Consider the following 24,009-nt stretch of genomic DNA (forward strand, 5'->3'; position numbering starts at 1 on the left):
TAAAAAAATGTGTGGCCCAACAAGGCTTTGGTCTCTTTATATATGTGTAACGTGTGGAGTGGTCAGAAACTATTATAATGCATTTTCTCAATATAATCAAACATTAAGCTAATATTTTATTTGGTTAATTTTTATGATTGAATGTTTTTCTTTTTCTTATCCATCAAAGCTAGTTTTTAGAGCAGCCATAAAACTAAAAATAAGTTAAACTATGTTTACTCTTTTTTTTTAATGTGACTTTTCAGATGAATTTGCAAACCAAAAAATAGAAAAGGGTCACCTGAATAGTTCAAATGTTCTCTTATAAGGGCTTAGTGATTTTTGAAAAAAACATACCAAATTCATCCTTGTCAATTTACCAAAAAATATCTAAGGAATATGCCATGTGTGCTCTTTCCCAAAAAATAGAGGCCCACAGAAGTGTCCCAGTCATCTATTATGTGCAGCAATGTTAGTTATGCAGAGTGGCCTCCCTTTGGCGTGCCAGGAACCTTTGATCGTGGGTTCATATCTGAGATTCACCCAGATTATGTTTCCATGTTTGTCAGCGCCATTCCTATGATACGTGTGCTTGTGGGTTTCCCAGGAGTGCTAAATTTGCAAGCTGACACTCTGATATAACTGAAATACTGCTCAATGTGTTGTTGATCCCAAATAAGTCACTCACACAAATTTGTGTATTGCATGTTTATGTATCATGATGTATATATTTCAGTTGTTTGTTTCAGAAATTCCCCCTGGAAAGTGAAAACAGTATTCTAACGACAACTCTCAATCAGTTTTCAAGCTACCTTGATGATGTGAGTTATGAGAATACCTGACAATGCTCAAGAATATACTGTAACAGTGAGGAAAAAAAATCACAATAAGTTCTGAAAAGCTTTAGGATTCCAGGTTAAACACGTCCCAAGCAACGACTAAACAGTTAGGGCGGTCATGCTCGATGACTTGGTTATTTTTTGTTTGTTTGTTTTTTCTGATAATGTCATACTCAGCAATATTCCATTTATATGACAGCAGTCTGTAAATAATCAAATTTAGACCTGACAGTTCAGTGACTGACATCATGGACATCGATCTACTCGACATGCATCTAAAAAGTCGGAGTGCATTCGGCACTTCTCACAGGCCAAACACAATGCCGACATGAAAACACAATGAGATAGTGGTGTGCCGACACAATGTGTGAGAGACCTGTATGGCATGATTTAGGGGCACTGGTGACAGGCTTAAAACCAGACAACACTTTTCTTTAGTGAAAACAGTAGTCCGAGGCTTGCCGAGGATTTTTGCCACTTTTTTCAACGAGTGTTGATAGATTTGATATCAAAAGACATTCGGGTGAGATTTTATTTATCATCCAACATCACTCTTCCAACTTTTTCAATTTGTAGACAGTAATTAGCAGTGTCTTCAGTGTAAAGAGTACTGCTAACAGCTTCAGTAGCAGAGCCATTAGTGATGTCCTTTGATTGTGACGCCTGGTAACCAAAGCATTATGATGTAATTTCATTGCAGCGATATCTACAGTGTAAAATACAAGGGATTTCGATCCCTGACCAATGTGACAGTTGGCACCTGAAACACTGTTTCTGTTCACACACTGGTGCAACTCAAGGTCACATGGATCCCAATTGCGTGGATCGATGCTCCTGATATCAAGCACTGGATTGTCTGGTCCATATATTTCATTGACCCGTGAAGATCTGGGGTAGAATAGGTCTTCAGCAACCCATTCTTGCCGTAAAAGATGACTATGCTTGTTGTAAGAGGCGACTAACCAGGTCGAATGGTCAGCCTCGCTGACTTGGTTGATGCATGTCATTGTATCCCAATTGCGTGGATCGATGCTCATGATGTCAATCACTGGATTGTCTGGTCCAGACTCGATTATTTGCAGACTGCCATCATAAAGCTGGAATATTGCTGAGCCTGGCCTTAAACAACAAACAAACTTTAAACAACGATCACACTCTCACAAATGTCAATGATGCCGTGAAAGAATCAAGAGTTAATATTCCATGACAACATTAATTCCTTGTTTTCACCAGTGAAGCAGCCAGTGTGTATTTGTGTTCAGATCAGTTCCGTGCAGCAGGTGTTAGCGTCTCAGTTCTCGGAGACCATGATGTACCCACTCAGCAAGTTCCTCCAGGCTGACATGGATGGTAGGTAGCTCTCATATTCCTGTCGATAATTGATTACTTTTCTCTTGTGAAAAGATAAGACATAATGCATCTGAAATGATGAAGTGTCACCAGAGCACTTTTGGCTGGTGAGATGAGATATGATTTCATGAACATTTACCCTGAAAAAAAGTCATAATTCATTATTTCTTATTTGTGTCTAATGAAAGATATACATACAGTGACAAAAATGTTATCCCACAGATTTTACCCCCAAACATGACGTCTCACAACAAACTGTACAGCCTTGCTTTCTTGAGTATGCATTTAGGCAACTTAATGATAATTTTGAATGCCCAGATTGATCGATTTATTGATTATTTGATCAATCACTCCATCACCACAAAAGGCAAGTGAAGGAGATACTGGCATCTTTGTTCAAGAATATTTCAGTCTGACACAAAATTGCTCCATCCTTGGTGCCATTTCATTGGAGGCACCCAAGAACCTGAAACTATATTTAACTGATGTTACCATCAAGTTTGGAACATGATGTTGCGAACACTGTGATACCTTGTTCATTATTACAGGATGCATCGTTGAAGTCGACATTTCTGGTTGAATGTATGAATCCACTTGGGTCTTTTGCAGCTGACCGCCTCCGTGGTCTAGTGGTAGATCGTCCGCCCGGAGAGCGGAAGGTCCGGGGTTAGATTCCCGGCCGCGTCATACCAAAAGACGTTAAAAAATGGTACTTGTTGTTACCCTGTCTGGCGCTCGGCGTTATAGGGCTAAAACAAGGACTGGTTAGCTCAGAGTCAGTATACTGTGTCTGAGTGGGGTATTCATGTTAAACTGTGGCATGGTATCTCAGTGAGCTAGCACTATAAATCGGCATCAGTCCGGACTAGTACAAGCAGCCACACACACACACACACACACGTGCATGCACATCGCTATATAAGTGCAATAATCTTGGACGCGGAGTTAAACCTCATTTCACCTCACCTCTTTTACATTTCTGCTGAGCTCAAAACAGAGATAACTCTATAGTTTCTAAGGCCCGGGGACTTTTGAGTTAACAACGTGAACAAAATTTCTCTAAATTTTCATACTGCAGATCATGATAATGAACATGGCAGCAAGATTATGAAGCCCTTTAACATATACGAGGGGCGTTCAATAAGTTTTGCAACTTCAATATAACCCCAAGTCGCAGAATATCTTTTGCACTTTTAGTTTTCAATATAATCTCCATCAACCTCAATACACTTATTCCATTTGTCCTTCAAGCTTTTAATACCACTTTTATAGAAATCCGCAGATTGGCCCTCTGACCATGCCTCTGTGGCAGCCTTTATGTCCTCGTCATCCTGGAAGTGTCTTCCACGTAGGACAGATTTCATTTGCTGGAACAGGAAATAGTCACTGGGGGCTAAGTCTGGGTTCGAACAGTGAAATCACCCACCCTACAGCCCAGACTTAGCCCCCAGTGACTATTTCCTGTTCCAGCAAATGAAATCTGCCCTACGTGGAAGACACTATTTCTGGACTGTTTTTGTAAACCCTTGTCTTATATCATTATGATAGTGTGTGTGCTTTATTCTAATTTTGTGATTTGTGTTTCAGAAATCAGCACAATGTTTGAAATGTTCCAGATCGCCTCTCATGGTAAGTGTGGAATGAGAGTTATCTCCCTTACATTACCATACCCCCAATTGTGACCACTACAGCAAATCAATTGTACCCTGTCTGCACCTTTAAAGTGAAAACATCCCCCAAGATTCATAATTTCAATGACATAGCAATTTACCAGGGTACTTCTTGTCTCAACTAGGATTACTAGAAACATGAAGAAGTGGGTACAAAGAGTTTGTTCAGACTTGGAGAACCAGTGTGTTTATAATGGTCAGATATTTGTCCGTTTTCACTATTGACTTCAGCTTTAACAGCTTCTATGTTGTGTTTTGTGTTCAGTTTTTTAACCAAGCTCCCTCCTAGCGAAATAAAATGGAAAAATGACAAACAGATCAAACAATTAGTTGGGAGAAAAAACATTCACTAAACATAACAGTCAGTCACCAAGCACAGTACGGAGCTGTGACTGGTGGCAGTGATAGAAAAGAGAGCTCTGCAAAGGGTTTTCTTAGGCACTGACCATTTGTAGTAGATGGTTGTCTGTAAGTAAACGTGTCTGGACCATTGCTAGAAAGTTGAATATTGATTTGGGGAGTTTTGTCTTATTATAGTTGCTAACAAGCATATTTGTATTGAATGAGGATGATTTTCTTTGCCAAAGACCCGGGTTCTGAACTTCAATTCCCCACATGGGTACAATGTGCGAAGCCCATCTTTAGTGTCCTCCGGCTTGATATTGCTGGAATATTGCTAAAAGTGGCGTAAAATCATACTCACTCACTCAATGAATCTTTAACTGGACCTTTCAGTAAAGTATTGACACCTGCTGTTTATTTCAGAACATGAGCAGGCTTTGATAAAATACATGAAACTGCCCAGCAAGAAAGACAATGAGAAAGCCCGAGTGGAGACAAATGAAGACCTCTATGCAATGAGGAAAAAGTTCCATCAGGTAGGCTCGTCTATAACCTCTTTATCTTTTATTATCCTTTAGGGGCACAGGTGGCCAAGTTGTCTTAGGCGTCACAATTGCCTGTACCGAGTTGCATCCCTTGGGCACGCCAGAAAACCTATGATCATTGGTTCTCCCTAATTATGTTTCTAGATTTGTGGTAAACATCTGAGACCTGCATCACTTTGGGCTTCATTCCAACATTGAGCTGACACGCCGTGATATAACTGGGATTATGCTGTTCAAAGCAGCGTTAAACCTAACTCACTCACTTTATCAGCATGTGTGGTTAAGAAAATTAATATATATTTTTACTAATCCTCAGAAATGATCTGTTCAGGAAGTACCCGCCGCCTTACGTGGTATTCCATAAAATATTACTTGTTCCTCCTGAATTTTTCTTGTCCTGACTTGCAGACTTATGTTAATATCGATCCCTAGGATATCAATAAACACAGAACTGATGGATTTCAACTGGATTTCACTTTAATGTTTCAAGACCACTACCTGTACCTTTGACCCAAGGGGATTCTGGGTAAGAATACAGGTCTGCCATCAACCTATGCTCTCGTAAGAGGCAACGCGATGATTGAGCGGTTAGGTTCGGTGACCTGGTTGATTGCACGTCATCGTACCCCGACAAAGTGCATCATTGCTTATGATATAATGACTGGATTGTTTAGTATAGACGCATTTTTTGACAGACCACCGTCATCATTACAGCTGGCAAAAACAAACTAGCAGTAAAATCATGCCAGTATACCTTCAAATAAGACACCTGAATGATACAAATACCTTATTCTAAATATTCATTTTGTTAATTGAAATGTTAATTCTTAATAATGCTGGCAGGTTTGCCTGTGTGACAATAAGATGAAACAAACAGTTTGTACTGGGCAATCAAACAACCTTTTGGGCAGGGGCCAGAGGGAAGTTATAATTATGAAATTCTCGGAAAGTGACTTTTTTGTAGGTAGCTGAAAGATGTCAAGTAAATGTTGGAGAAAAACAAACCCACAGTTCTTGATAATATGGGGTGGTGGGGTAAAGTGGTAAAACCGTTTGCTCTCTATGCCCAAGGCCAAGGTTTGATTCCTCACATTAAGTACAATAAGTGAAGCACTTTTCTGTGTCTCTTGCTGATACTGCTGGAATATTGCAGACAGCTGTGTAAAACCATACACTCACTCACTCGTTATATGGTGGCGAAGACGGTCGGTCCGCTTGTGTGCGGTGCCCTAAGCTATTTCCTACATACTGTGTCTTTCCTAAACAGTATCTTGGTTAAGGAAGAGAATTTATGGGTGTAAATGTTTTGAAGTATATACTTACTCCTTCATCAGGTGAATGAAAGATGATCAACTGATGAAGGAGTAAGAATATACTCCGAAACGTTGTGTTCCTCATAATGAAGAAGTTGACATCCATAAATTCTCTTCTTATGTGTATCACTTCTAAATGTCTTTCAAAGACTTGAGTATTTAGGTTATTGAGCAAATTAGACGTCAGATTTCTAAAATAATTTGACTTCCTTCTTCACCACCACAATTTGGAAATTTAAGTCTCAACAAAAAAACCCCCGAACAGAACACAAATAATCCTTACATCATGTACACGGAACTCCAGTTTGGGTGTAGATGGCATGGCAGTCTCATACCACAGAGTGTATCAGATATTCACCGTTAGGAAATGAATAAACTTGAGAACACTTCGTATTAGACACAGTAAAATGATAAGCTATCATGGGTTCCCAGTCGTGTCTACCAAATACACGTAGGAAACAATGCACACAAACACATCTCAACATTTGATTCTGACATGTGTTTAATTTGTGTGCGCAATATTTCAAATGTACTGACAGTAAAGCCTATTTCTCTATATTTTTCGTTGTTCCCTTATTCGTTTCCATCATTATGTATGAATTCACGTTTGGAACTGGTTGCATTGAGTTTCTTTTCAAGATACAGAAATCAGATATCATACTATTGATAGTCGCAGTGCTTTGTTTACTCGTACCAAGAATTTAGAGACCCATGAAGATCCGGGGTAGAATAGGTCTTCAGCATCCCATGCTTGCCGTAAAAAATGACTATAGTTGTCCTGAGAGGCGACTAACGGGATCGGGTGGTCAGACTCGCTATGTCATCGTATCCCAATTCTGTGGATTGATGCTCATGATGTCAATCACTTGATTGTCTGGTACAGACTCGATTATTTACAAACTGCCGTCATATAGCTGGAATATTGCTGAGTGCTGCGTTAAACAACAAACAAACAAACAAAACCAAGAATTTAGAAGCGGCAAAGTTCACCTGAAGCGACCTCCTATGGAAGTGTGACCAGATGTTCAAGCAGATATTTATCGTATTAGAATAACAGATCTGAATTTATGGATTGATGAATGAAAAAGTAACTTCTGTCGAGAGGATGACTTTATTTAAATACAAAAGCTTCAAAAGCTGACAGATGGCTTCATACAAGAATAAACATTGAAAACAGTAGCATTACAAATAACAAGTGATTTGTATGAAATTACACATCTTTGTAAAAATGTCCACACATGACATGAGCTTCCGGCAAGCTAAAATAATTGAATGCTGCTCACATGTGTAAGCTGAAGCTTAAGAATCACTGTCGAGATAGAGACATTGAGAAGTACTTCAAGGAATAGTCATAACCTGTCCAGTCCTTCCAGTAGATACCATCATAGTAGACCCCTGTTGGTTGGTAGCGGCCATAGTAGTAGTTCCCGGTCGGGAGCGCATATGTACAGTAGTTGTACCACCAGCCTACCTTCTGGTACACAGCGCATAAGTTCCGATCGGGGCGGTCACTGGTTGCAAACGGCATGCCGTTGTTGAAGCTGAGGTCGTCGGGAACCTGGCCGCTGAATCCCCCAATGTGCAATACGAAGTTGGTGGGGTCAAGTAGTTTGAACATGGAGTAGCGGGCATTTCGTGCTTGCCCGTCCCATGTCTGCATGTTGATAGTGAGGACATTGTTGCCTGCGGAGAGAACAATTAGGAGTTGCCTGTTAAGTGAAATAAGGATTGCAACATCAGTGGCTGTCAGGTTTTGTTTGTTTGTTGTTTTACCCCGCATTCAGCAATATTCCAGCCATATGACGGCGGTCTGTAAATAAACAAGTCTGGACCAGACAATCCAGTCATTGACATGATGACCATCGATCAATGCAGTTGAGATATGATGACATGTATCAACCAAGTCAGCAAGTCTGACCACCCGATCCCGTTAATCGTCCTTGCGACAAGTATCGTACAGTTTATCTTACAGTGAGTGGTTAGATCAATGGTATATGACAGGCACAAATGCAGTTATCTGTTTTTTACAAACCCTAAATTTGCACCATTTTATCATTGAATCGATGCATAGTTTTTCTATTCTCATGATTGCAGTGGCACATTAATACATAACCTGCTACTTATACCTCGTGTGACCCTCAACTAATTTCCACCATATCTTGGAATTATCAATGCGATGACAATAATCCAAACCAGATAAGATCAAAGAACATTTAATTGACACTCTAAAATCATAGACAGACGGAGACATAGGTGAATTCGACTGCAGCATGAGTTACTTATCATTTACAATCAGGAAAGTAGTCAGTCACTATGGAGGTGAGGTGAGGTGAAATTGGGTTTAACGTCGCGTCCAAGATTATTGCACTTATATAGCGACGTGCATGCACGTGTATGTGTGTGTGTGGCTGCTTGTACTAGTCCGGACTGATGCCGATTTATAGTGCTAGCTCACTGAGATACCATGCCGCAGTTTAACATGAATACCCCACTCAGACACAGTATACTGACTCCGAGCCGACCAGTCCTTGTTTTAGCCACTTAATGCCGAGCGCCAGACAGGGTAACAACAAGTACAATCTTTTAACGTCTTTTTGTATGACGCGGTCCGGGATCGAACCCTGGACCTTCCGCTCTCTGGGCGGACGCTCTACCACAGGACCACGGAGGCGGTCCAGTCACTATGGAGTAAGGGGGAGTAAGTCCAGGGGTTTATCTAGACCTGCTCAGAGGCTGATATGTGGGCCCAGGTCTTTAATTATTCCCAATTTAGAAACTAAGTATTTCCCAATTCATGTTCCAATGTGTCAGTATATGCACCCTTCATTATGGGCAATTAAATTCTGGAAAATATATCTGTCATGTATAATACACACAGACTTTTCTTTTGTATCATTTCAGGCTGTCAGTATAAACCGAAAAATTTACGATCTTTCAACTCACCCAAATTATATTCTAATAAGAGCCCACTATTTCTAATTTTGAGAGCAACCTGGACACTTATTATGTCGGTAATTTAGGCTGGAAATGACACATATCATTCGTAGAAGTTGCCAAAATGTATGTCATGAAAAAATGTTACATAAAAATGGTTACATTCAATGTGATGTCAGTGCATCAAAGTAACAGACATATGGGATTGACAAACAACTTTCTTTTGTACATAAATAGTTGTACATCAATAGTGTTATCGTCCTTCTCCACCACACAGCTCTGGCTGCTGAGGTTTGATTTCAGCTGCTTCACAATGAAAAGGTTTGGAAATCATGTTTCAGGTGGGAAAGTTTGTTAATTTTCTTGACTTATAGTTCCCGCCATATGTTGTATCAAATCGTTGATGTAGATAATCTTAACAATGAAACATGAGACAAGTGTATTATACACCTGTGAAGATCTGGGGTAGAATAGGCCTTCAGCAACCCATGCTTGCCGTAAAAAGGTGACTATGCTTGTCATAAGAGGCAATTACTGGGATCGGTGGTCAGGCTTGCTGACTTGATTGATGCATGTCACCTTATCCCAACTGTGTGGATTGTAGCTCATGATGTCAGTCCCTGGATTGTTTGGCCCAGACTTGCTTATTTACAAACCACCGTCATATAGCTTGAATATTGCTGAATGCAGCATTAAACAACAAACAAACAAACAAACAAACAAACACTTAGACAGTAGAAGCCGTGTCATGAGACAAGAAGTATTATAGGTGCTGGCTAGTGTGTAGGGAGGAGCAATATTTGCCTGTTAGAGAGATTTATGGTCAAGTTAGGAGTCATTTCATTAAGGGAAAATCCTGGCTACCAATATTAATCTCAATTTCCACCCAAATAAATCTCTGAGTTGACAGAGAACTTGCTTACCTGCATTTGTAAGATGGTACATAGTGATTAGTCCCATCCAGTAGTCACTTTGAGGATATCCAAAACCATAATAATACTCGTTGAACTTTCGCTGGAAGTGGACGCTGCCATCAGCCCGTTTCTGTATGACTGTGTAGGAATTGTCGGCAGTATGTTCGCAGTGCACCTGACAAAGGAAGCTCATTCTGACATTATATGGCATCTTTAAAAATATGCACCATACTAAATAAGAATGCAGCTTTACACACACTCATGGTGTTGATCATGACATACCCAGTATTACAAGATACCTATGCGATAAATCATGAAGAACAATGAAGAGCGAAGTGTGGTTTATATTGTTCTATCATGACATCATTTCTGGAGATTCCATCATGCTGTCACAACTTGATGGCGTCGTAAATAGGACAACCTTAATATTTAGAGGGAAGCATCTTGTGGGTTGTTCCCCATAGATGTAGCTGGGCAGAGAGACGCAATGGCCGAGCGATCTCAATCTGACCAGGGTCATGTTCACAGATGACACTGACAGAAGATAGACACTAGCTCTGTGCATAAGTATAATTATTTGACCTTCGGTCCATCTGAGCGTAAAAGGATTCAGAAAACTAACATCATTATCTTTATGTTACTGAAGTCAATTTAATGATGCATATATTTAGGATGTGTTATTTCAATGCAGAAAGGAAGTGAAACAATTCACGGGACACTGTGGTTGATGTCTCTGTGAAGCAAGTCACGAGACACTGTGGTTGATGTCTCTGTGAAGCAAGTCACGAGACACTGTGGTTGATGTCTCTGTGAAGCAAGTCACGAGACACTGTGGTTGATGTCTCTGTGAAGCAAGTCACGAGACACTGTGGTTGATGTCTCTGTGAAGCAAGTCACGAGACACTGTGGTTGATGTCTCTGTGAAGCAAGTCACGAGACACTGTGGTTGATGTCTCTGTGAAGCAAGTTGATTGTACCTGATATGGCCAGGAACTGTTGAGGTGAAGAGTATAGACTCCAGACACATTGTACCCTCCAGTGTGGCGCAGGTGATGACAGTCTGAAGGAAAGCAGTATCTTGTTAGGGAATGACTCAACTATTAGAGTGAGTGAGTGAGTGAGTTTGGTGTTTACGCCGCTTTTAGCAATATTCCAGCAATATCACGGCGGGGGACACCAGAAATGGGCTTCACACATTGTACCCATGTCGGGAATCGAACCCGGGTCTTCGGCATGACGAGCGAACGCTTTAACCACTAGGCTACCCGACCGCCCCCAACTATTAGAGGCACTGGGTGACCAGTCTAATGGAAAGCATATCTATTTGGTTGTCTCAAGTGACAAAGGAATTCGATCAGCTGAAGGACAGTAGTATCTAGTCAGTGGTTATATGCTATCAGCAGAACAAATACAGATTATTTTTTCTATTTCTACAAAAAGTTTCAGTCGGTAGATCCTTAAAGCAAGTATAAAGAAAGTGTTGCCTTACTCCTGCTTGAACAAGACAAACATGTCTACTACTGTGAAGTATGTTTACATTTTCTGTCAGTTTTATGCTGTTCAATTTGAAGAGATCATGAAGCATTTAGTCAGAACAAGTTCAGAATTATAGCCCCTTGAATGCTGCTTGCCAATGAAGACTCCCACTACTGAATTTTTTCTTGTCCTTAGCACAATTTAGTAGTCAATCAACAATAATCTTGAATAAAGATTGTAGGGCTTGGACGATACACCAACTCTGCAATGTGATACGTATCATGATACTTGCTCACGATCTTGCATGTACACTTTTCTGTGGTGCGTGAGCCATGTTTTTTATAGACAGGATGGACAAATACCTGGCACACAAATGATTTACAGTTGGCAGTGTCAAGTATGGGGCAATGGATGAAAATATTTACGTTTTCACTACTCATTTTCACCAGTAATTGGTGTTTGGTGTAACATTTATTAAAGAATACATTTAATGTAAGAATCGATACTTTTTACTTTGTGTGCGATTGTGATGGATACTTGTATCGAGAAGTAAAAAAATCGTGATCCACTGATGCATCGGTGTATTGTCCTAGTACTAAAAGATTGGTTGTTAAATTTAGTTGTCTTGGGCTAGCAGACTAGTGTGAATCTTGGCAGCTGGGCAGGCAGGATTGAGTGATACTTGTGTAATATTGTCAACTTATTGAATGGGGTCCTCCCATTTGTCAGACACCCAGTTGTCAGACAGTGGAATATTGTTTTACTACCACACCCCCTTTTACTCATATAATATGACCCAGACACTGACAATCTCTTTGAAGTTTTAACAGCTTGGTTAAACTGTAAATATGTTTCTTTTAACTGAAGTTTGCGAGATGGTGCTTACTGCTTGTTTTCACAAGTGAGTTTAATAGGCTTCGTTAACATAACCATTTTGTTTTCGCAAGTGAGTAGGCCAATTAAAAAGAAAACGTAACCCCTTTGAAGTGTATGTACATCATATTTTAATTTTCCACAGTTTGTTTTCACTGATATGTTCACCGAGTAGCGATATAATACAAGACACATGATCAGAAGAATGGACACCAGACCATGGCTGGAGCTGCAGTATGCCAATTTGCGTACGTCACATCCATCCGAGGATCACAACAGGTGCTGTTGGAAGGGTACTTGTACAACAAGATTGCTGTGAGGCAGACCTGTACACACTGGTGATAGGTGCGGAAGACTTGACCTGTACAGACTGGCGATGGGTGCGGAAGACTTGACCTGGCAAGTGCAGCACTGTTGGTGTTTACTTCAGCACAGGGCGGTCAGGTAGCCTAGTGGTTAAAGCGTTCGCTCGTCACACCGAAGATCCGGGTTCGATTTCCGACATGGGTACAATGTGTGAAGCCCATTTCTGGTGTCCCCCGCCGTGATATTGCTGGAATATTGCTAAAAGCGGCGTAAAACCATACTCACTCACTCACTACTTCAGGACAACTTCAGACCACAGTCATCCTCTAGAACAGCTTGAGAAAACGGGCAAGAGAAGAAACCCATATGCAGTCACTCTACAATGAGGAGTTAGCCATCCAAAACGAAGATCAGATTCCGTATCGACCACCATGACCCCAAAGTGAAGAAGTGGGTCTGAAGAGCAGCTGGTTTGGCCCTTCTCCCACCAGCCATGGTCCAAGACTTGTTGCTGGAAGCCATGAACTCCAACACTGACATGCCTCGAGATGTGCAGTTCAACGACTACATGGTAGTCAACTGGGTCGTCGATGATGCCAGATTCCGGATGCCAACCGACACCCCAACATCTATCATTTGATTAAAGTCATGAAGAATATTGAAGAAGCAGACAGAGCTTATCCAGGTTAACTTTGGTGCAGTGCTTCCAAGAATCAAGGGAACCAGCACTGAAAGAGAGCGGAGCCTCCTTCACCTGAAGTAACAACTGCGTCAGCGAGTAAAGACCCCAATGCAATTCCTGGATGCAGCAGGTTACATTCAAGTAAATATTACTATGTTCATAACGATTGATGGTCATTATATATTATGTATATGTTACGTATTATACTTCATGTATATAACGTAACACTCCTTTAACTTAGCAATAGACTCCAAAGTATAAAGCAATAATAAATCAAGCATAAACACTGATTTGTATAATTTTGTTTTCTTTTGTACTTGTTGTCAGACAGTTGTTGGTGACAAGACTAGTCTATTCGGATTTAGGGGAATATATCACACCTTAAAAGTTGTTGTTTTAGGCTGTCTGACAAATGAGAGATGACCCTATTGAATAAATGTCATATTGACCTGATAAACATCCTGGTTGGCAATGCCATGGTTGTGAACCAAGATGAAATATCACTGAGCTAATGTTTTGAATTTAAACTTAGAACTAGAGTACATTTAATGATTTGATTCATTAATGTCCATGTTGCTATAGCCATGATATAACTTTTCTTTGTGTTTCTCGATTCTGTTGTCTATTGCCTTAGGGACCGGTCATTTATAATGGGGCGGGGGTTGAGGAGTGGGGGTGTCAGAGGGAATCAGTTCAGTTGGAACTACTTCACCTGCACTCAACATTGCTATCAATATGCACATTTGATCATTTATGAAATACGCTTTATGGTATACCAGGGTAAACAAGGTATTCAGAAATAGTGCAAATACATAACATGCATAAAACAAAAATGCAATTAATTTAAACAGATCATGATAGTAACAATTTACTGCATATTGGTAGTGAATCTACGCACCATGCAGATGTGTTTACACATAAAGCGTTTAGAATATCAAAACTTCTGTCCCAAGACCATATCACAAACGTTTCAAAGTCAAGGCTATCTTAAAAATATAGTTGAGGATAAACTAAGTGATATCCAGTTGCAATCCTTGATGGCTGCAAGAGATAAATCTCCAAAAGGATCAATGTAAATAATTGTAATGAATGAAATTAAATTTTGAAAACTATTTAATTAATACAGATAGAAATGTATTGAGAATTTTTCTTAAGTTTAGAACCAGGATGTCCAATAACGATTTACTGGGTACCAGTTGAAACAGGCAAATGGAGGAAAAGAATTATCTGGAAGAAAATAGCCACTCTGCCAATTACAGGACATAAAGAGATGAATTTCACTACTTGGCTATATGTCCTTCATTTGAAAAGAGAGACAACAAGTCATAAAAAAATATTATCATATTTTACATGTTTAAAATGAATTTACGTTTACTAGCTCAAAAAACATAAAGAAAGTTATCTAAGTTGTGTAAAATAATCAAGGTAATGTTTGAATCTGGATAATTACATTTCATAAATGTTTGTAAAAAATTTCAGTTGTGTTCTGTACCTGATCTGACTGCTCAGAAAAGATTTTTATGACATTGTAATATTGTTTTCAGTTCTGTCGGAACTACTTCACCTGGACTATGCATCGATATCAATATGCACATTTCAACATTTATGACATTTTAACTTAACTTGCATTAATTGAACATTAACTACGGTGAATAAACAGTACCCGTTTTATTTGTGGGATACCGGAAGCGCCAAATCCTGCGACAGTGTACCATGTCTGGGCACTTGCTGGTCAGATATCAAATTTGGTGCTCCCAGACTAATACTCCCATTCCCCAACAGGGGTAGAAACTAACATATTTAGTCCACTGGTCCTTATAATGATAACATATTGCAAAACCCTTAAAAATGGCAAATTTCTACTAGTCCTTATCATACCTTGGGCAGTTTGGCAAGGACTACAGGATTAGTGCCAATTTCTAACGCTGCCCTACACTCAACCCCAAAATAAAAGACAGCTCCCTAAGCTCTAACCACTGCAATGGTTATTGTCAGTGAATTGAATAGAGCAAATGTCAAAGTCCCCTGATCACATAGAGTACAGTTGAAATAAATAAACCTGTGTGAAGTCAATTAAGGCACCCGTCTCACCATTGTACTCTGTTTTGTCATGCTTGTTTAGGGCCTCATGGCTGACAAACTTCAACCGGGTGTCCTTGTAAGTAGAGACGGCACTCAAGCCTCCACACAGGGCAAGGAGCAGACCAAGTGGAAGGTAGACAGTGGCCATGCTGACACAGTAGAGTGATAGACACAACTGATACACACTAGGGTAGACCTTGGTTCAAGAGTGTAGGGATTTACTTCCTCATCAGAAACAGCTTACTTGTCAACACCTGTGCATGGTCATGTGATCATGGAGGCTATAAATAGACTGAATAACTATCATGTGATTCTACTCGTGGTTGTTGCACAATACCTCCCAATCTTAGCTTCCCAGATTACTTGAAGTTATAAAAAGGTTGTTAATATGCATGGTTTGGTTGTCTTGCAATAGGGTGATAATAACATGACCCAAGCTGGGATTTTGAAGGCCACAATGTAAACTGCACATTGTGAGATATTTAGCTGGCTAGGTTCATGCCTTGTTCAGCAGATGGGTTGCTGCTTGTATATGTGTGTGTGTGTGTGTGTGTGTGTGTGTGTGTGTGTGTGTGTGTGTGTGTGTGTGTATATGTGTGTGTGTGTGTGTGTGTGTGTGTGTGTATATAGATATATATATATATATATATATATACAGTATATTTCTTGTGGAGATACTACATGATCATGTGTTGTAGAATCTCTTTTTGTTTGAAGATTATGTCCAAACTTTTACAGATGTGAAAAAATTAATTAATTCAAATACGCTTACTTTTATTTTGTTTGATTTTGTCAAACTTTTATTTCGAGAGATTTTATGTTTGTTTGTTTAACACCGCTCTCAGCAATATTCCAGCAACATAGCTGCGGTTTGTAAATAATCAAGTCTGGACCAGACAATCAAGTGATTGACATCATGAGCATTGATCTACTTATTTGGGATACAATGACATGCATCAACCAAGTATGTGAGACTGACCACCCGATCCTGTTAGTCGCCCCTTATGACAAGCATAGTCGCCTTCTATGGCAAGCATGGGTTGTTGAAGACTTATTCTAAACCGGATCTTCACCAGCACCGAGCGATTTTTGCATCAGGAAATCACATTAATGGTATAGCCTCAATTAAAATCTGACTTTGTTCCTTGAGCCTGCTTCATCGAGGTATTGATTGATCATGGTCTGAAAATCACGAAAAAAGTGGTCTTGGTGCCTTTAAGTGATGTTAATTCAATATTTATGGGATATAATTCAAGATGTAGGAAATTGATATGGTTGTTTTCATAATACCATAAAGGTGCCCTCCATGCTTAGAGTTTAAACTTGAGGTTAGATCAAGTGGGGAAAAAAAAACTTAGTTCAAATGCTTTTTATGATAAAAGATTAGTAGACAAGGTGGATGATTACAACTTTCATCGTATTTCATGTGATGTTGGCATTTTTTTAATATGATCACGTGTGATTTTCTTGTAATATAGAAAAGGCTTCTTTTCTAATATTTACAAAAAAATTAAAACTACATCCTCGCAGTATAATTATTGCATAGCATTTTTGAGTTTTATTTATATTAATATACATTTTACAGGAGGGTCCAGTTCCTAATTTTGACCACAGTCACGTTTTTATTATTCTGATTCATTGGCCAGATATATTCTCCCCCTCAAAAAAACGAATAGTAGTAAAATCGTACATAGCTGACAAGTGTCGTTGACATCCATACGAGATAAATACCCGAGTATGGGCACAACAGCAATGGAGATAAGTTTGGTTTAGGGATGTTTTATGCTTCGCCATGTGGATGATAGGCAACATGTTTTCAGGCGTCTAGTGATTGTTATGCACAAAACTGCATACAGGAAGTGGACAGAATGGGTGGTGCTAGTGTGATGATGTGGGCAGCCACCTTGTACACTGGTAGAACAGATTTGATGCAAGTTATGGGGAATTTAACAGTACAACGTTACATGGATGAGATTCTTCGGCCATATGTTCCTCCCATTATGCAACAAGGGGCGGTCGGGTAGCCTAGTGGTTAAAGCGTTCGCTCGTCACGCCGAAGATCTGGGTTCGATTCCCGACATGGGTACAATGTGTGAAGCCCATTTCTGGTGTCCCCCGCCGTGATATTGCTGGAATATTGCTAAAAGCAGCCTAAAACCATACTCACTCACTCTCATTATGCAACAAACGAATGTCATTTTCCAACAAGACAAAGCCTGACCTCACATGGCAGGACTGACAACAGCCACATTAATAATATTAATTTGTTGTTATTTTGTTACAGGTTGATGTAAGAAAAACACATCATATTATGTATAAATACATTAATAATCATCTTTGTAGCATCACATTTGAGACAGAGACATTGAGAGGAATTTCAAAGAGTATCCATATCCTCGCCAGTCCTTCCAGTAGATACCATTGTAGAATCCGCCGGTTGGCGTGTAGCTGCCTCCGGTGTAGTAGACTCCGTTGGGGAGAGCGTAGCTGCAGTAGTTGTACCACCACCCAGCACTCTGTTGGCTGGCACAGCTGTTTGTGTCAGGGCGGTCATATGTGGCAAAGGGCATGTTGTTGTTGTAGAAAAGATCGTCAGGGACAGAGCCAGAGAACCCACCAATGTTGAGTGTGAAGGTGTTCGGGTCTTGCAGACGGAAAAATGAGTAACGGACATTCTGAGCTTCCCCATCCCACGTCTGCATGTTGATCGTTAAAACATTATTTCCTGAAGAAAATAAAAGTTGCTAAACTCAGCTGTACAATGTGTGAAACCCATTCTGGTGTACCCCACCGGGATATTTGTGGATTATTGCTAAGAGTGGGTAATAAACAACAAACAAAACTGTTTGGTTGTTAAATTCCCCAAGTGGGAAAGTGTGTAAAACCCTTTTCTGGTGTCCTTGCTATGATAATGCTGGAACATTGCAAAAAGCTTCAAAAGTCCATTCTCACCCACCCACTGCAGGCATATGTAGTTCTAAAGCCCTTCTTGGATGCATAGTTTTACATCAGAAATGCCTGCATTATGCCAGTGAACTACTATCTAGAATTAATCAGAGGTAGATATTCGGCCCGGAGGCCGCAGCAAATGTCCGTAAATATTTTCAAAGTGTAATGAACTATTTTCTAGTGCCAATATTGTACAACTAACTTTATAGTGGTGACTTGCATGAACCAGAGCTGATAAATAGGAAGAGGCAATCTCATTAAAATCAGATCTTAGTTCTCCCTACCGCTAAAAAAAGATCTGAGGACATCCCATTACGGGTCTCATCAAACCGACCTTGCGCGAACTTTGACCAAGCAATGGAATGACCAATCAGAGGGCAGCTTTCTCATGCTTTACGGCACTATTTTCAATTTGGCAACTACGCTTCGAAACATATTTTGCTAAATTCTCGATTACAAATTTGAAACCTGAACAAAAGAACATACTGGAATGGCTATAGTGGTCTAGATGTATGGATTCAGTTGTTAAACCCATAACATCATTCGGAATACCCCAGGTTAAAGTTTTTGAGGATGCATGATTAGAAATCACATTCCAAGGTAAGCAACGCACTGATTAGTCGGATGAAAGGTCATTCCCTAATGGGATGTCTTCAGATCTTTGTTTAGCGATCGAGAACTAAGGTCTGATTTTAATGAGATTGGAGGAAGAGGCTTTAATACTTAGATTTATATTTTTTCATTGAATGCACTGCATTGTTAAAATACCTCTGAATTATAACCAATAGAACAATATAAAATACTAATTTTGAACAAAATAATCTTTTTTTCCCCCATTTTTTCTGTGCACTTAGTTTAGAATCCTAGATAAATCCCAGATAATAGTCTCCAGTACACCATTACCTGTGCTTGTGAGGTATAAGATCTGACTCAGCCCTGCCCAGTAGCTGTCCTGAACACTGCCGAATCCGGCGACGTACTCTGACCACTGCCGGATGAATGTGACTGCCCCGGACACTCGTCTCTGTATGACCGTGAAGGAGTTGTCTGCCGTGTGCTCACAATGTACCTGCATATGTACAGATTATGCTGGTGGAATGAGCAAAGGCATTTGTTCAACAAGCAGGACTGATCATTTGATATTCTAGCGTGCAGCCTGGGATTTTGTATGGAGGCTTGATATTTTTTTAGCTGCAGATGCAAAAACATATATTTTTTTTAATTACTACTTTGAGCCTCAATTGCAACAATTTATTTTATGTGGCCGACAATTTTTTTATTTTTCAAAAGTCTCGAGCGTAATTATCTTTTTCCATCATCCTGAGGGAAGGGAGTTAACTGATTCTAAAGTCGAGTTTCCACCCTTATCGAACTGGACAACTATGGAGTTGGCTGGAATAACAAGTCTATACATTTTCCAATCAAAATCGTGTAACAAAATTGACAATCGGTTCTTAAACAACATGGATTAAAACGGACCCTTGAAGATCCTGGTTCAAATAGGTCTCCAGCAACCCATGCTTGCAGTAAAAGGTGACTATGCTTGTTGTCAGAGACTTCAGGATCAGGTCGTAACGGGATCAGGTGGTCAGGCTCACTGACTTGGTTGGTGCATGTCATCGACTCCCAAAGGATCGATGCTCATGATGTCAATCACTGGATTGTCCGGTCTAAACTTGATTATTTACAGACTGCAGCCAAGATAGCTGTAATATTGCTGCATGTGGCGTTTAACAATGAAGAAAGAAGGATTAAAACATGCATATTTTGGTTGATTGTAGGATTTGCAAAGAATGTGTACCATCAACTGGGTGTCGACAGATATTTTCCAAATCTTTTTATGTTTTTAATCAAGGTGCTCACCTCATTTGATGCACTTTGATGAGACACGTTTTATTACAATATTGATCTTGATCTTCGACCAGATTGTCTTGATCGGGCGCTGCCATTTGTTTGAAGGAAATGCAAGTGATAGGAGTGGTGGAATCTGATTAGTGAACAGGAGAGACATAGAAGGTCACTGGTGGTACTTTGATCAACCCTGGAATTTCCAGCCTAGTTTGGCAATAGTGGGAGCAGTTGGGTAGCCTTGTGGTAAAAGCGTTCATTCGCCATGCTAAAGACCCAGGTTCGAATCTCAACATGGGTACAATGTGTGAAGCCCGTTTCTGGTGTCCCCCGCTGTGATATTGCTGGAATATTGCTAAAAGCGGCGTAAAACCATATTCACTGACTCTGCAAGGGGGAAAACTTGATTTATATTGTTAGTTGATTAAGATGTTTTGTTTTAAAGCATTATCTTGGAAGTGTTTTTCTATAAATTCCTGTCCCCCATCCCTTATGAAATGGCTAGTCCTTCAGTAAAAAATGCAATAATGTAAAAATATTTTTCATTTTATGAAAATATAATATTTTTACTGCAGTGAGAAAAATATTTTCTAAGGTACCAAATTCTGAAACTCCTTTTCACATCAATCTGAGAAATGCAAAATATTCATGGTAAAAATGTATAATGTCTGTATTATTTTGCTTTTTAAATAAATGTTAAATGCAAAAGAAGCTAATTTTAATGAATGAATGAATAAGCTGGAATCTTGATGTGCTGAGGAAACTTACGAACAGAAAATTGTAACAGAATATGTTTGATCCTTCACAAAATATATTGTGTACACAGTTGCAGTCATACCTGGAAGGAGGAGGTCTTGTTGATGTGCAGTGTGTACACTCCAGATACATTGTAGCCTCCCACCTTCCGTACCTCATGACAGTCTGAAAGCAACAGCATGTGTTGGTATACCGGACAAAAAAAGTTAGGGATCATGGGGCTATTTTTGTTGTTGTAAAGACGTAGCACATAATTTCATTTTATATATATATATTGGTACAAGATAATAATTGTGTGGGGCATGGATGGCCCAGTGGTCTGAATTGCAGCCGCTCATTGTGCAAAGTTGCTTCCCTTGCATGTGTCAGGATTCGCCGGTTGTGGGTTGAATCCCTGATTTGTCCTAGATATGATCTGTCAGCACGATGCCTATGTTTGTGGGTTTTACTCTCTAATCCCAATCGCTTGGATCGATGCTCATTATATCTCTGGATGGTCTGGTCCAGACTCGATTATATATGACCACCGTCTTATAGCTGGAATAATGCTGAGTGTGGCATTAGACAACAAACAAACTTGTGTGAACATCTACGATGTGTGTCTTTCATCTTACATTCATGCTAACATGTCATGATACTGAAATACTTATGATGAACCCATCTCACAAGCTCATGATTCCTTGTAAATAGTGATGGGATAGCATCATGACAGTGGAATGATATCACCTGTTCATGGACTTATTGAAAGAAAATAGAATCAACCAACAGCAACACTTAAATGTCTCCAAGTTAATTTTCTTCTGATATGAATAAAAAAAGAAACAAATTAAAAATAGATATGGACAGACCCAAAAAGAAAAAAAAAGGTCTTGTGAATCCTTAATAAAAGAAAGAGTGAGTGAGTGAGTTGGGGTTAACACAGCTTTTAAAAGTATTACAGTTATATCGCGGCGTGTCAGCTTAATGTGGGAGGAAAGCCTGAAGTGACGCAGGTCTCGGACGTTTACTACTTTGGTGAAACCCATGAGTACGGGTATGGTGCTGACAAACCTAGAAACATAATCGGTGTGAACCGGGATTCGAACCCACAATCATAGGTTTCTGACGTGCCCAAGGGACGCAACTCTGCACAATCTTAGACAGCTGGGCCATCAATGATAAAAGAAAGAAGCCCGCAGGCACGGTTTGATAAAATTCAGTACACTGAACCCTACCTTTGGTAGATCTCAGTTGATGTACTCATCTTAATAATCTCTTACCTCCATTCCATATGATCGTAAGAGTGTAGGGTTGCGACCGGGTATGAAAACTGAACACGAGTACCCAGCAGACAATACCCGAACCGGACTCGAGTACCCGTAGTTCAATGTTGTCCCACTTGTTTGTAATGCTTTTGCAAATTAAAGGTCATCAAACATCTATTGATCTATTCTAAGGTATTATGTTTTTTTTATTAAATGCCTGCATGGCTTACCTAAAACATTTGAACGTTTGTCCGCTTTGTCGTCCATTTTGAAGTGGCTTACGAGTTACGAAAGGAGATTAGAGTTATCTCCCCTGAACGGGTACTCGAGTCCTGAAAATTGGACTAAGCTACCCGACCCGTTATCGGGTACTCGAGTACCTGTCGCAACCCTATAAGAGTGGTCATACTCTGTCACTTGGTTGACTGAGTGTCATCATACACCGAAGGCATGGATCGGTGCTCATAACATCAATCACTGGTGAATATTGCTGAGCATGCGTTACACAACAAACAAATCTTACCTCCGTAGAGTAATTTGTCATGTTTGTTGAGTGCTTCCTGGTGATGCTTGGGGCTGCTGTATCGGCTCGGGGATGAGCTGACAAGGCTTCCCAACATCCCGAACGCCAGGAACAGTGAAACAGTCAACATAGCATGCATCATAACACAGGGATACTTACAAGTGGAGTGTTATCAATTATAGAACTAGAGGCTTTATACTTCCCTGTAAGGCAGCTGACATATTTCACAATATTGTCGTTCATTGTCCAGTCAGGATCTGAGATGGACAAAAGGAAATTGATACCCCCTGATGTGTTAGTACTCGCTAAATTGTGTACTTGAACTTTAGATAGCTGTATCTTATAAGACCTTTGGCAGTGGGATTGGGAATACCCTTGTGTGGATAAGCCTGATGTATTGTTTGATTTTAACCTTGATAGTCATGTATAGTGGGGATCTGGGTAGTCAGCTCACTTGGGTGATGTGGGATGGGGGGTGATGGATGAGGTGTCAGCTCACTTGGGAGGGATGCGTGGGGGATGGGTTGGGGGGGGGGGGGGGGGAGAGATGGGTGGGGGTGGCTGTGAGGGTGGAGGGATCATGACTATCTGTCACTGTGAGTTAGAATAGAACTAGTGTACGGCCTATCATGCTATCGTGCTCATGCTGTTAACCATAAGTTTGTCCTGATCAAGTTATGTACAGACCAATGTAATATATGGATGTAATATTGAGCTAACTAGGGCAAGGAACTACACTTACACTTCATACTCATATGTGAGGTGAGGTAAGGTGAAATTGGGTTTAACGTCGCGTCCAAGATTATTGCACTGATATAGCGACGTGCATGCATGTGTATGTGTGTGTGTGGCTGCTTGTACTAGTCCGGACTGATGCCGATTTATAGTGCTAGCTCACTGAGATACCATGCCACAGTTTAACATGAATACCCCACTCAGACACAGTATACTGACTCCGAGCCGACCAGTCCTTGTTTTAGCCCCTTAATGCCGAGCGCCCGACAGGGTAACAACAAGTACAATCTTTTAACGTCTTTTTGTATGACACGGTCCGGGATCGAACTCCGGACCTTCCGCTCTCCGTGCGGACTCTCTACCACAAGCATACTCATATGTACAAGATAACGTTGATCCAGGAGATAACACAGCACGGAGAAATTCTGTAGCACACCTTGTTGATGCAAGCATCGATACGGTCAGAAAGCTTACACATAGGTCTTCAGCAACCCATGCTTGCTGTAAAAGGCGACTATGCTTTTTGTAAGAGGCGACTAACGGGATCAGGCTCGCTGACTTGGTTGATGTATGTCATCGTATCCCAATTGCGTGGATCGATGCTCATGATGTCAATCACTAGATGGGCTGGTCCAGACTCGATTGTTTA

At 40.3% G+C, this 24,009-nt stretch overlaps 3 protein-coding genes across 6 annotated transcripts in view; 1 reads left to right on the forward strand and 2 right to left on the reverse strand.

The window, feature by feature from the left end:
* The window catches only part of LOC139446839 (DCC-interacting protein 13-alpha-like), a 74,667-nt gene that overhangs the window by 6,089 nt on the left and 44,569 nt on the right, over window positions 1–24,009 (forward strand). For all 4 annotated transcript variants that reach the window (XR_011651935.1, XM_071228180.1, XM_071228181.1 and 1 more), the window contains exons 4-7: window positions 729–800; window positions 2,081–2,168; window positions 3,756–3,797; window positions 4,604–4,716. Coding sequence is in view for 3 of the 4 variants with exons in the window: in XM_071228180.1 (XP_071084281.1) it covers window positions 729–800; window positions 2,081–2,168; window positions 3,756–3,797; window positions 4,604–4,716 (315 nt within the window). In the remaining variant the exon portion in view is untranslated. The remainder of the gene's footprint in view (window positions 1–728; window positions 801–2,080; window positions 2,169–3,755; window positions 3,798–4,603; window positions 4,717–24,009) is intronic.
* On the reverse strand, window positions 7,137–15,573 carry LOC139445306 (angiopoietin-related protein 1-like). The gene is made up of 4 exons (XM_071226430.1): window positions 15,318–15,573; window positions 10,864–10,949; window positions 9,896–10,061; window positions 7,137–7,721 (listed from the first exon to the last, which is right to left on the reverse strand). The coding sequence occupies exons 1-4, from the start codon at window positions 15,451–15,453 to the stop codon at window positions 7,345–7,347; spliced, it is 765 nt and encodes a 254-aa protein (XP_071082531.1). The 5' UTR covers window positions 15,454–15,573; the 3' UTR covers window positions 7,137–7,344.
* Window positions 17,589–22,860, reverse strand: LOC139445781 (angiopoietin-related protein 2-like). Its single transcript, XM_071226996.1, has 4 exons — window positions 22,626–22,860; window positions 20,941–21,023; window positions 19,158–19,323; window positions 17,589–18,030 (listed from the first exon to the last, which is right to left on the reverse strand). The coding sequence occupies exons 1-4, from the start codon at window positions 22,765–22,767 to the stop codon at window positions 17,651–17,653; spliced, it is 771 nt and encodes a 256-aa protein (XP_071083097.1). The 5' UTR covers window positions 22,768–22,860; the 3' UTR covers window positions 17,589–17,650.

The sequence above is a fragment of the Haliotis cracherodii genome, unplaced genomic scaffold (genome assembly GCF_022045235.1).
Source record: "Haliotis cracherodii isolate W230 unplaced genomic scaffold, xgHalCrac1.p SCAF_6, whole genome shotgun sequence".
Classification (NCBI taxonomy): Eukaryota; Metazoa; Mollusca; class Gastropoda; order Lepetellida; family Haliotidae; genus Haliotis; species Haliotis cracherodii.

What these genes read in the sequence shown, in the direction of transcription:
- LOC139445781 (XM_071226996.1), bottom strand. Translation starts at nt 22,767, where the DNA reads ATGATGCATGCTATGTTGACTGTTTCACTGTTCCTGGCGTTCGGGATG. An exon ending in TGACAAATTACTCTACGGAG is followed by an intron (nt 21,024 to 22,625) that starts GTAAGATTTGTT and finishes TGTTGCTTTCAG; the next exon opens with ACTGTCATGAGGTACGGAAG. An exon ending in ACAAGACCTCCTCCTTCCAG is followed by an intron (nt 19,324 to 20,940) that starts GTATGACTGCAA and finishes GTACATATGCAG; the next exon opens with GTACATTGTGAGCACACGGC.
- LOC139445306 (XM_071226430.1), bottom strand. Translation starts at nt 15,453, where the DNA reads ATGGCCACTGTCTACCTTCCACTTGGTCTGCTCCTTGCCCTGTGTGGA. An exon ending in GCATGACAAAACAGAGTACA is followed by an intron (nt 10,950 to 15,317) that starts ATGGTGAGACGG and finishes ACTGCTTTCCTT; the next exon opens with CAGACTGTCATCACCTGCGC. An exon ending in GTACCATCTTACAAATGCAG is followed by an intron (nt 7,722 to 9,895) that starts GTAAGCAAGTTC and finishes TTCTCTCCGCAG; the next exon opens with GCAACAATGTCCTCACTATC.